The following is a 14,105-nucleotide window of genomic DNA, read 5'->3' on the forward strand; positions in this document are numbered from 1 at the left end:
CTAAATGTTGTGGTCTTTTGTGACCAACAGTTCAAATTCCATAATTTGAAAGAATACTCATTTTGATTTTTCTGCATTCAATCGTATTGAAATTAGGCATTTTCAACTAATAATATTGTATTTGTAGTTTTATAACTGATCCTATATTGCTAAATTATGACCAGATCGTAAAATATTTTTAATTCAAAAAATAAATGAATGAATGTTCAACTCTGGTCCGACAGCCCGGCGCTACTGTCGTTGTTATGCAATTTATTGCGACTACTGGAAAACCCGAGTTGGATACTTACTATGGCAGGGTGACAAAGTTTGAGAAACGATTTGCACTATTTTCTACAACTCATTTTCTACAGGTAATGGGTGGGGTCTTTTGTGCACCTACATATTTGAACACCGCATTGTCGGCCTTGTATACACTCCCTGAACAACTCCCATTGAAATATATACCTACTCGGGCTCAAAAATAATTATGTATAGATCTGATATTCACGTTATTCGTATCATTCTTGTTACGAAACTGTAGCATTACAGTAACGATTTGGTGAAAAAATGGCGGAATCGCTAATTGTCAATATTTCCGAAGGAAAGGTTGAAGGTTGTTTCGGTACTAATTTGGATGGTGAACAGTACTTTTCTTTTTACGGGATTTCGTATGCAAAAGCCCCGGTGGGCGAGCTTAGATTCAAGGTAAGTGTCATGGTCGAGTGCATAGACGTGCTTCCTTCAATTACATATTGAAGGCAGCACGTCATATTCAATTGTATGATTGTACTACCTCTTACTCTCTACCGCAACCCTTGCGGGTTACGGTGAAGGGTCGAATAGACCCACTTACTTTGGACCTAACCTAATCTACCCTAACCTCTTACCCGTGACATCGTATGGGTGAGCTTCAGTTTTTGAGTTTTTTCAGATTTTCTTACTGCAAAAAGTTCTCATATATTTGTCTATCTCTGATTTATAAGAGAAACTACAAACTATGGGCATAGTTATCCAAAGTTTCAGTCGTATTAACCGAACAGTGGAGTTTGGATACCATTTCTTGATTCAATTATTTCTTTTTGCTCTTTGAACTATTAAGAAACACTTGCCAATGTTTGAAATAACTTTTTGTAATGAAAGTAGGTAGGTAAGACAAAATAAAGTAAATTTTCGAAAAGAAAGAGAAATATACTCCTAATTTCGGATAGGTTATCCAAAATGAGGAAACCAATTTCTGTGACTTGGTGATTTGAGGTTTTGATTTTTCAACAGTATTGGCGCATTCCTCGTTACACCACTTGAAGCACTGCATATATCTTATCCATTGTTCTCCATGCATATCTTCGTGATATATACCACCACAGAACATACAGTCCGAGTCATTATTTCCACCATTCAGCCATAAGGATGAAAAGCCACAATCGAACCAGGTATCGCCTCATCTTACAATTATGCTTTCGTGTTCTTCCTACAAAACTAAACAATAATGGTACGAATCCACCAGCTGCATTCATATTGAAAACTGCAATAACCAAGGCTACTTTTAAATAAGCAGTAATTTATTCTATCTGCCGTTTTGGTTTTTGAGATGATAACACGAGACGTCGTATATTAAAACGTTGTTATGCCATTTTCTTCCACGATACAGGGAAAACTGGGATCACTTGATCTCCCCATTTGTTTTACGGCCATTATTACATAAATATTGATCTGATTTTGAATATCTTGGTACTGAAATACGTGAAATTTCATCTGATTTGATCCCTACCCCCTGGAATACTTGAGAGTGGGGGGGGGGAACAAATCTCCCACATTTAGGGTCACATGATACCAATACAGAAGAAAACAAAAAAAATATGTTAAAATTGTTTTTCTCATTGATTTACTTGGTCAGTAAACTAGAAGCAACAACAACGTATCTTCTATTTTAATAGATCACATATACCAAGTTTTCGACAAACATCACTTAATTATCATTGAATCTTCTGGTTGAACTAAAATAAAGTGAAATAAATATTGCTTTTATAAAATCAAGCAAAATACCTATCTTTGATAAAATTTAAATTGAAGTTAAGGTAAATGTATGTTAAACTTAAACAGTATTTTCTTTCCATCTATTAGCAATAATCTATTCTTTTTCTACTTCTTCTTCTTATTAATAAACTAACAACAACTTGTATCATCCACTGTATCACTTATTTGATTTATTTTATTGTATTTCGAAGGCTCACAGCTGCCACAACATATTAATTATTTTGTCAGAGAGCTGTGAGTCTCCCACATATACAAATACTTAAATCACATGTTGATTCGTTTAAAAGAAAATATTGCCAACAAACATTACTTAATGTAAATCTTCTACTTGAAACTAAAAAATAAAACAAAATAAATTTTGCGTTTAGCTCAACAAAACAAAATAACTCTTTGGTGAAAGTAAATTAAAGTTATTTTGTCTTAAAGTTAAATATTCTTTTTTTTTTAACTATTAGCAATTATCTGTTCTGTTTTCACTTTTTATTTTTCGATTTTAAATTTTCCTAATGATTTTGGAAACTCAAAATTAATGATTCTCTTTGATGATGATTTCACTTTTGGAACTTGCAGTTCTTTCACTACTTGATATTTAGCAATTGCACCAATATTCTCGTTAACAGGCCACTTGCACATTTTATCATTAATGTTTTTAGCGAATTTAATGTCATATCTAGCTCGACTCTCACTCAGTATTTGCTCAACATATTTATGAATGAGATTCTTTTGCGAGATTAGGTTCATTACAACCCAATCTTCAATGATGATGAGTCATTGGAGTCATCTTCATTCACTGATTCGCTAGAATTGCTTCAAGATACATCACTGTCATCAAACACACTTAAAACTGATTTTGGCGATGGCGGCAATTCTTCATCCTCAGACGTTGTCACTTCTTGTTATTGTGAATTTAGGTTACGTTTTACTGCTTTTATTTTAGCTCAGCAAATCTTCCTTTCTTTTTTATTGTTTCCTAGCTGCCCACTCATTCTCAATTGCCAGTTTTTCCGGTGTGTCGGTTAGAATCCTATTTTTACTATTTTTTCCCTTTCCAGAGCCTTTTCTCGGTCCTGCTTTCGGGAGTGGTCTTACATTCGTATTTTTCTCTTTATTAATAGAAATTTGGAACAATAATGAAATACAAATCAATTCAGAGAACTGAGATTATATAATCCCTTCGTTCTCTTCGTTCATAAAAGAGGACGTATGTCTCATCACTCACAAGTGATTTTGGCGAAATTGAGAATATGTGTGAATCATTGTATTCATGCCGCGTGCTACTATATGGGTGTCTGCAATATGCTGTGTAATGCCCGTTGTAAGTAGACCCACTGTGATTTGAAAGTGCATATAATAATAATAATAATAATAATAATTATTATTATTATTATTGTATTGACGAGACACCGGTGTTGCCCTACGCTCCGGGGGATATTGAATCCGTTGTGGGGAACGAGAAGTGCCGAATTCATTGGAACTATTCGTTCCCCACCCTCAGGCTCATACAAGCTAATAAACCTGATGTAGTCCTTCTCGACCACCAGATCAAAACGATATTTGTCGTGGAGTTTTCAGCTCCTGGCGAGACGAATATCGTCAGAAAAGAGGAGGAAAAACGGATAATATATCGAGATTTTCTCTTCAAACTCCGCAGACTCTATCCAGATCACTCTGTCAAGATGGTCGTTCTGATTATTGGAGTCCTTGGTGGAATGATGTCTTCTCTACTTTCGAATCTCAAAATCATACCGGCTTGCCGCACTAAGGCAGAAGTCTTAGCCGCACAGATGCAGAAGGCTGTCATTCTTGGCTCACTGCATTTGCTCAGGGCACATGATTCTCGGACCCAATGATCACTTACCCCACGGTGTGGGGAGTGGTCATTGGTTGATTATGCTGGCGCGCCCTCCCGAATGTTTCGGGGCTTCGGGGGATAGGGCCTGACTAGCGCCCACTACGGTGAAAAAATAATAATAATAATAATAATAATATGAAATTCGGGATAGACAAATGTGCAATGGTTCATCTCAAAAGAGGACGATGCGGGGACTACGGAGAGGATCTTCAGCTCGTAGATGGAAGCATCCTACACCATCTGGATGCCGGAGAGACGTATACTTACCTCGGGGTGGAACAACGCCACTCACAAGAGGTAACCGCAGTGAAAAGCTCTCTCCGGGGCAAGTATCAGCACAAACTTCGACAGATCTGGTCATCGGAGCTGTCGGGGAAGAACAAAGTTGCTGCAACAAATATGCTTGCCGTTCCAATCTTACTCTACTCGTTTGGAGTAGTGAAGTTGACTCGGGAGGAGCTGTATCAACTCGACGTAAGGACCCGAAAAATGATGCATTTCTATAGGAGTTTGCATCCCAAATCGTCCGTTCCACGGTTGTACTTCCCCCGACAACAGGGAGGTCGTGGACTTTTGAGTTTGGAGTGTCTACATGACAGAATGGTACTGGATACAGCCTGTAAAGTCGTCAGGAGTTCGGATCCCCTTCTCTGCATGGTCCGTGACCATGAGAGAGCAGGAATTGGAGCATTTCTCCTTAGGGCAGCTGCTCGAGCAGCTGATGAACTCGGTATAGTTTTCGACTCTGAACGAGGTGACTACAACTCTGTCACCGAGTTGGAACCCGTTCAGCAAAAAGTTCAGATAAAAGCCGCAGAAATCACCTTACTTCTGCGGAGACACAGGGATAAGCCAATGCATGGGGTCTTCTTCAATAATATTGAAGACCTTGGCTTATCAAAGCGCCTGACGTTCGCTTTTCTCAGGTCGAGTGGGCTGAAGTCGGAAACTGAGGGGTTCATCATGGCTTGCCAGGATGGTGTCTTCAACACCTTAGTCTACCGCAGTCGCGTGCTGGGTATAGAGGTTCCTGACACAAGGTGCAGGGCCTGCCGCGAGGCGCCCGAGACCCTAATGCACTTGCTATCAGCATGTCCAGCATATGCGGTCTCGGCCTATATCCATCGACATAACGCGGCCCTAAGAGTGCTATATTACCATCTACGGCACTCTTACGGTATTGACGAGACACCGGTGTTGCCCTACGCTCCCTGGGATATTGAATCCGTTGTGGGGAACGAGAAGTGCCGAATTTATTGGAACTATTCGTTCCCCACCCTCAGGCTCATACAAGCTAATAAGCCTGATGTAGTCCTTCTCGACCACCAGAGCAAAACGATATTTGCCGTGGAGTTTTCAGCTCCTGGCGAGACGAATATCGTCAGAAAAGAGGAGGAAAAACGGATAAAATATCGAGATTTTCTCTTCGAACTCCGCAGACTCTATCCAGATCACTCTGTCAAGATGGTCGTTCTGATAGTTGGAGTCCTTGGTGGAATGATGTCTTCTCTACTCTCGAATCTCAAAATCATACCGGCTTGCCGCACTAAGGCAGAAATCTTAGCCGCACAGATGCAGAAGGCTGTCATTCTTGGCTCACTGCGTTTGCTCAGGGCACATGATTCTCGGACCCAATGATCACTTACCCCACGGTGTGGGGAGTGGTCATTGGTTGATTATGCTGGCGCGCCCTCCCAAATGTATCGGGGCTTCGGGGGATAGGGCCTGACCAGCGCAAACTACGGTGGAAAAAATAATAATAATAATAATGTTTATTGCAGTACACACAGGTAAAATATAAAATATATTTATATTCTGAAGAATTTCGCTAAGAAAAAGAATTTCAGTGCTAATAAACAATGATTCCTGCTAAGACAGAGCCAATGCGCAGGATCATGGTTAATAAGATGATCCTGATATGGTGAATACAAAAGATGTAATGTAAGGAGAAAAAAAAATTAGTAAAATATATACATGCACATAAAGGTAAAAAAAAAACATGAATAGTACAATTATCAATATAAAGAGAAATTAATTTTTATCGAATACAATTCACAAATTACATTTTAAAAAAAGGGTTCTGAACTCAACATACACATACATATCAAATTTGAGATTACGGTAAATTAATTAGACTTCAAAGGATCTATCAGGCAATGAATATCATTTCGAGGTGTATCAAATAAAAACTTTTTAGTGGCAGTTTCAAAAGAGTATAATGATTTTTGGTATTTTATTTCGTCTGGAAGGTAATTAAAAAGTATTGGCGAGACGTAGTTAAAGCGTCTCTGTCTCACTGTTTTCGTTTGAAAAGGAACCCTCACACATTTTTTTGTTTTACGTCTTGTGTCATATCTGTGGTCAATCAATAATAAAGAATTTTTTTGTTGAAATGTTCGAGTAACTGTTCTTAGGAAGTAGAATTGGCGTACATCCAAAATTTTACATTCCAAAAACAGTGAATCCGACGAATACCGTTGAGGCTTACCACATATGATTTTCAGAATCTTTTTCTAAATTACTTCAAGTTGCTTCATATGGTACGGGGAAGCAGAACCCCAACCCACTATTCCATAAGATAATCGTGATTCAACAAGTGTATGATATATTATTTTTGAGTGAAATTCACCTAGAAGTGTTCATAAGTTTTTGAATTTTGAAAACATGGCTCTCAGAGATTGTACTGATTGTTGGATGTGTATATCCCATCTCATGTGCCTGTCAATATGTACTCCCAGATATTTTACTTTTTCCGCTTGTTTTATTTCCATAGATTTTCCGTGGTTATGAATTGATAAAGATTAGAATGTTGTTTGCCTAACATGTAAAGGGGAGAAACCATGTTTTTGAGACGTTGATGGTGAGTATTTTGTGATTGAATGCGTCTACGATTAAATTCAAATCCTGTTCTACTTTTTCCTTCAAGCCTTTCCACGTTTCCGATTCATATATGATAACGGTATCGTCAGCAAAGCTGCATATGGTACCAGAACTGTTTAAGGTAAGTATTTCATTTATATAAATAATGAAGAGTATGGGTCATAAAATTGTCCCTTGTGGTACTTCATACTCCATAGTTTCTTTATGACTTAGGTTTTCGTTTACTTCCATGTATTATTCTCTGTCCATCAAATAACTCTTCATCAGCTTATGTGCGGTACCTCTGAAACCCGAATCAAAAAGTGAGTGCAGCAATTGAGAATGATCAAACGCTTTAGCGAGATCAAGAAACACAGCCAATGAAGGTTTACCATTTACTAAATTTTTATAGATATTAGAAGTTACCAGCAGAATAGCATCCCGAGTTGACAGCCCCGTTCTAAAGCCGAACTGATTGTTAGATAATAATTTATTTTAGGATAAAAAACATTTGATTCTAGCTTTAATCACCTTTTCGAATATTTTTGCCAAGTTGGAAATTAGAGTGATGGGGCGATAACTCAAGACTTCATTTTTATTACCACTTTTATACATTGGCCTGATGATTCCCACTTTAAATGCTAGGATATATCCCCTTTTCTAGAATTATATTTGCAAGTGTACTTATAGGTTTTGCTATTTGATCTTTAAAATGGTGCAATGTTTCAGCAGATATTTTATCTATACCAGGGGCTTTCTTTTTTTTGAGGGTCATGATGTTATTTATTATTTCCTTGTCATTGACTGGGTTGAAAAAAATTGATGCGGATATCTGTTTTCTTCTGGGCGGAGGAGTGGGCGGCGGTGTGATATTTTCTGCATAGTTCTTTCCTACATAAGCATAATATCTATTGAAAGTATCAGCCATTGCTTTATTATCTTTAATAATATAGATTATAACAACAAGGAGCCACATTGTCTGCTGCATAATTGCTCATATCCAACCCATCTAAAGTAAAGTTAATGGAAACATTTAATTTGTCTCTGAATCTTTCCGTTGTAGAGAATATTTTCAAATGAATTACTAAAATACGGGGAAACTTATAGATTGATAGGGACTTTGTACATTTTCTTCTCTGCTTTCACCTCAAACACATTGGTTTTTCATCTCTATCCAGAGTTTCCTCTATTGTAAAGGAATCCAAGCAATGTGACAAACTCAATAGGCTAGTTTTTTGTGGTACGGAAAGAGACAAATCCCAGAAAGGATCGACGGTAACTGATGAGTGTCCACAGTGTGCGCACTTCATAGTGGATTTTAATTGACCAACGAAATAGTCTACAATCTTAGAGTTATTCATATTCAAATATCTCAGTCAGGACTCTTGTGCTTTTCTGCTGACGCTCAATTTTTCGTCAATCATCGTTAAGATTGGTTCAGGTTTCTCAGTAATTCTGATGAGGGCCTCATGTAAACCTTCTGAAAGATATCGAAGGAATTCGTGGGCGTCTTGATGGGCAGAACTAATGAATCGAGGGGCGAATATTTGAATCTGACTTTTGAAGTAGACTGTGTTAATTACTCTATCAGATGAATCTTCTGACCACAATCCCTTGATAATTTCTGCGAACGCTTTGATTAAAACACCTTTCATACTAGAGATACTAGTAGTGATATCTTCCATGTATGTATCCTTTTTTAAGTATTCCAGCAACCATCCCGTGTTTGATAAACAGTGGATTACATTGTTCATAAAATAGGTGTTTTCAAGATTTTTTCAACCCATTGAACCCAAGAGTTTTGACTGAAGAATGTAGCACTGATCTCCAGTTCTTGCACTGTCTGTACAAATTTGTTGCGTTGCGTGAAAACATGAGAATTGGACAGCGTCATCGGTGAAAGAGATTTGTGACAGTTAATGCTCGATTGGGGATGAGGATAGGATAGGATTGGCTGTACCATCATAGGTAGATGCCGATATATTTTGTTCATGGGAAACATTGATAATTCACTCAGGGTTTTTGATTGAGAAATTGTACCTAAACATGAAGCTGCATTTCCTCTTAGAGTCAGAATGCTAATTTTTTGAATTAAGAAAGAGGTAGCTCTTGGGTCATTCTTCTATTTGGAGATTCTAATGCTGATTTCATGAATGAACTACAATGCTTGGAGGCCTGAGGTACCAAATGTTTCGATTCCTATGGCATAAAAAATAAAATTATATCCCAAGTAATTGTATTTTGGTGTTTTTGACAATTCCGCTGATGAAGCTGCTGCATCGCTGGATATAGAAGTCGAAGGAACGTGACAAGAAGCCAAAGTATCGAAGCAGGTGAAATTCCAGACCACCGGGTTTCCTCTCCACCAAGGAATAAGAGTCATGCCATCTAGTAGTTTCCCATCAACACTGCAAGTGCCTGGGGGTTCTAAGATAGAAGGTATATTTGCCGAACCTATGACACGTTTGATGACATCATTTACAGCTTGATGACGGGAAAAGCGCCCGGCGCTATATCTATAACTCAATCCATGATATTCTTGGGTGTCTACTTCCACTCCACATTTGCATTTGTGTTGAACAGAAATATTAAAACCTAGTCGAAGGCGTATAACAACTCTAAACAATTCATTGTCCCATAATGTATCAAGGAATGAAACTGGTAAGGTATCCAACCAAGCGCCTGCATGTTTTGACGGCACTGCTTTTATACGAGCCTTATCTATAGAATACTTAGTCAAGTGGAAGGTTTTGAAACGTGAACGGGTCGGTGTTTCAGGTCTATCGTTATTTCTTATCTATAAAAAACCAGCTGAAGTCAGTCTGTTATTATTGTAAGAATTCACAAGGGCATCTCTATTACTGGCCTTAAATACGGAAAGCCAGTTTGGGGAAGTTTTTGTAGAATCATTTTCCTTTTCATTATCAGAAATATCGGGAGGCACATCGTAAACAGGAATTGGTACTGGTGCAACTGGCGCAACATTTTCTGCATTTATTATGAGGGTAAGTGGAGCTGGCGCAGCATTTTCAGCCGTTGTTAAAAGTGCAGATAGAACTGGCACAGCATTATTAGCAGTCATCATAAGCCTAGATGAAGCCGGCATATCATTCATTACAGATAGCAGTGATTCCTAATTGCTTATTAAAGTCACTTCAATTAAAGATTGATGAAGTGAAATAGGCGGTGATACAGATGCTGAGGTTATTACATTCTCTATGTGAATTTGCACGTTTCTTTTGTCAGTAACGTAGGAGCTTCAATATTCGTCTTCTGTGAATATATCAGGGATGAATGGGAAAATCCCAGTAACTCAAAAACTTTTCTGAATATTTCTAGCAGTCATTGCATTTGGGTAAGCACTGCCTAGATATCTACCCAAATCATATATGGTTAATGGCCGCCCTGCATGACTAACCATCCAATAATCGCACGCAGGTTGTAATTTTAAAAAGGTTTGTGGTGGTATGGTTAAGAGATGGTTACCATTATATTTGCAGTAGTTTATAGAGTTGATGATAATGTGGGACTCATGGTTGTCTAATATAATATGACATGGACTGTCCTTGGTGCATCTTACATGCTCATGAGAAAATTTAAGAAAAATTAGAAAGTTTCATTCAGTCATTCATCCACGGGGATGTGGAGCTCCTTTTGTACCGGGTGGTCCACCATCGATCATTCGTTTCTGCCAGTTTTTAGATGGAAATATAATAAATGGAGGTATGTGGTTACCTACTGCATTTATAGCTCCACATACCATAACAAGCTACCCACGTTCTCCATATATAACCTTTGACACTTGTTTGAGACCTCTACCACAATTTTTTGTGGCTTGTGACCGTAGTAATTCTAGTTTCGTCTACTTTCCAAATTTGGTCTGGACAAAAATCATATCGCTGTAATGAACTTTTCAAATTGTCAAAGAAATTTCCAACATTGTGTCTGTTATTGAAAGCTGTGGCGCAAGACAAACTTGTGGCTTCAGGTGCACACATTGAACCGTAGAACCAATCATAAGTTGCTGTTCTCTGTTCAACCTATTTTGGTGTTTTTTACTATTTTCAGAAGCATATAGAAATGCGAGGTCTCGTACATTTTGAGGAGTTAATTTGTGGTATAACTTACCGGCCATTATTCAATAACTAACAAGTTCTGTCTCTTCAGTTGACGAAAAAATTTGTGACTGGCGATAGTTTGGAGTGTAGTCAATATTTTCAGTCGTAACATTTTTCGTTTCTCTGACATATCTTTTCCGTGTCGCAACTGCTATCCCGTACCCTTTGGCCGTACCAGGAATACTCTTACCCTCTATAACATCATTCACAGCCAACTCCAAGATTTCCTTATCGATCGGTATTCTTTTTCTTGCACTTTCTTTTGTTTTATAAACTCTAGACATATTGTAACGAATTAAAGAATTAACTGTCTTAAACAAATTTATTTAATTTATCTTCACCGTTTGTTAACCGCTCGATTCGCTTTCTTGGTACAGACTCCTACTCGGGACGGAGAGCGACGTTTTTATATCGTCAACGAACGTTCCGGATCCCTCTGCGGATTTCGGGACCCATCCCGACATTTCGCGCTATTTCGCGATGCGTCATGCGTTTGCTGACTGGGACACCGGTCAGGGCCGGCTTCAGATTCATTACATTGCCTCCTTCTTAAAGACGTTTCGCCTCAAAATGTCATCCTTGGCGTGTGTCGATATCTACAGAACTCTCCATATTTGCACTGTGAAGTTCGATGGAAGTAACACTCCACAGTCTTTATGCTCGGTAGTGGAAGATGGTTACCACACACCAAAATCTGGACGCCGCTGGATCTGAAGATCGTTTCCAACATGCTTCTCACAATTCTCTAGTCCAGCCTGTCGAGCCCAGAGGCTAATTTCGGGATTGCCAACTCCACGAGATTCTGGTCGAGCATCGTCCCCTTCAGTCTAGTAAGACTCCTCCAGACATCTTCATAGGACGGTTTGTCTCGAGAATGCTTTTTGGTCACCAAGTAGAAGATGTTTCTCTGACCCTTCTTCAACTGTAGCACTCCTCCGACTTCTGGATTCTGTTCTCGTAATGTTTGAAGCTGACCGAATTTCTTGTTGAATACCACAGCGATGCCCTTGGACATTTGGAGATCCTCTGCCACGCAGTGAGCTAGGGCGTAATCAACTGGAATCTTGAAAAGGTCTCGTGGCTCTTCTCGAGTTACCCCATGTACGACCTTCTGTATGTTCGAGTATAAGGACATGAATTGCTGGAACGTCATTTCATCCTCTGGTGGTCTGAGGGCGCGAACCTGGTCGTGATTTCCATCATAAGGAGCCAGTCTATTAAAATGGACGACCCTAGGCTTTCCTCGAGATGGCTTATGGATTCGGTAGACGAGGTCATTAATCTTTTTCATGATTTTGTACGGACCTTCCCACGAGTTCCGCAACTTCGGTGATAAACCACGGCGGCGCTTAGGATTGTACAGCCAAACTAGGTCGCCGATTTCGAATCCTCCAGCATTCGCCTTGATGTCATAGGCCTCCTTCATCCTATCGCTGGCACTCCGGATGTTCAGATGGACTCGTTCATGAATGTCGTCCATTCTCTGCCGAAGCTTGCTGACATAGTCTTCCCCCGCAGTGTCTTGTTCTGGAGGCATCCCAAATTTTAGGTCGCAAGGAAGCGACCTAATAATAATACTGGCAGGTGTTTGGCCGGTTAACTCGTGCACTGCCGAACGATAAGCCAGCAGGAACAGGTGGAGGTATTGGCCCCAGTCTCTTTGATGGTCAGAGACTACCTTGGACAAGTGGCGGTTTATAGTCCTATTCATTCGTTCCACCATTCCATCGGACTGTGGATGTAAGGCTGTGTTTCTGGTCTTTCGAATGTCCAACAGTTTACATATTTTAGGAACAGGTTGGACTCAAAATTTCTGCCCTGGTCCGAATACAGCTCCAATGGGACACCGAATCGACATATCCATTCCTTTACCAGGACGTCAGCGACGGTAAAGGCTTCCTGGTTGGGCAAAGCATAGGCTTCTGCCCACTTGCTGAAGTAGTCCATGACTACCAGGGTGTATTTGTTCCCATGGTGGGACTCTGGGAACGGGCCGGCGATATCAATGGCGATTCTCTCGGAAGGACTACGCACGTTATACTGGCGAATTGGAGCTTTCGGTCGTATCCTAGGTCCGTTACTGGCAGCGCATACAGCACACTTTCTGTACCAGTCCTTGACGTCGGCTTGACAATTAACCCAGTAAAACCGTTGTCTTACTTTCTGGAGGGTCTTCGTTACTCCCAGATGTCCTCCAGTGACTCCATCATGGATTTCTTTGAGCACCCCCCGTCGTCTGCTCCTGGGTACCACTGTCTGGTGCCTTTCTTCTGCACCGTCTTCAGACTCCAACATCCGTTTTCCAAAGTAAGGGAGTTCCATTGTGCCCAGTAGGACTTAACCGCTGGCGAATAACCTGCTGCCACCTGCCACGTTGGTCTTTGATTAGTTTTCTTCCATTCGATGACTAAACCAAGATCTGGGTCTTTCTCTTGGTCTTCCTTGATCTGCCCTTCTGTGAGGCGGGTCAATGGTTTGGCGATGTTGGCAAACCCCAGCACATATCGGCGGTACTAGGTGCATAAACCATGGAAGCTCCGAAGCTGATGTATGTCTTTTGGAATGGGCCAATCCTCAACTGCTTTGATCTTTTGTTCGTCTACCGCCACTCCTTCCTCAGAGATAACGTGGCCAAGGTACAGATGGCATTTCTTGGGACTCAGTTTTAATCCAGAACTCCTCAGACGCATAAACACCTCCTCCAGATTTTTCAGGTGATCGTCTAACGATTTTCCGACCACGATTATATCGTCGAGATACACTAGACACGTCTTTCATGAGAGCCCTTTGAGAACCGTCTCCATCATTCTCTCGAAGGTCGCTGGAGCATTACAAAGCCCGAATGGCATAACCGTGAACAGCCACAATCCTGAGCCGATGGTGAAAGCTGTCTTTTCTCGATCTTCTGAGGCCAATTCAACTTGCCAATATCCACTCTTCAAATCCAAGGTCGAGAAAATTGTGGAGCCGGCTAGCGTGTCTAGAGTGTCGTCGATTCTTGGAAGAGGGTAGCTGTCTTTCTTTGTCACGTGATTTAGTTGGCGATAATCCACGCAGAACCTTGTCAACCCGTCCTTCTTCTTCACTAACACGACTGGGGAAGACCAGGGGCTGTCAGAGGGTTCGATGACTCTTTCTTTTCCCATATCGCTGACTATCTTGTCTGCCTCTTCTCACTTGGCAAGAGGGAGTCTTCTAGCCGATTGCCCGATTGGTCGGGCATTTCCAGTGTCGATTCTATGCTGAACCACATTCGTTCT

The 14,105-nt window shown here is 40.2% G+C and overlaps 1 protein-coding gene across 1 annotated transcript in view; it reads left to right on the forward strand.

Moving 5' to 3' along the window:
• The first annotated feature begins 478 nt into the window (after positions 1 to 478).
• The window catches only part of LOC141486329 (juvenile hormone esterase-like), a 55,283-nt gene continuing 41,656 nt past the window's right edge, over positions 479 to 14,105 (forward strand). Inside the window, exon 1 of the mRNA XM_074184074.1 lies at positions 479 to 687. Coding sequence (XP_074040175.1) covers positions 550 to 687 — 138 coding nt within the window. The 5' untranslated portion in view covers positions 479 to 549. The remainder of the gene's footprint in view (positions 688 to 14,105) is intronic.

The sequence above is a fragment of the Leptinotarsa decemlineata genome, unplaced genomic scaffold (genome assembly GCF_025532065.1).
Source record: "Leptinotarsa decemlineata unplaced genomic scaffold, Ldec_3_MD MMD2_P_RNA_scaffold_2, whole genome shotgun sequence".
In the NCBI taxonomy this organism is placed as follows: domain Eukaryota; kingdom Metazoa; phylum Arthropoda; class Insecta; order Coleoptera; family Chrysomelidae; genus Leptinotarsa; species Leptinotarsa decemlineata.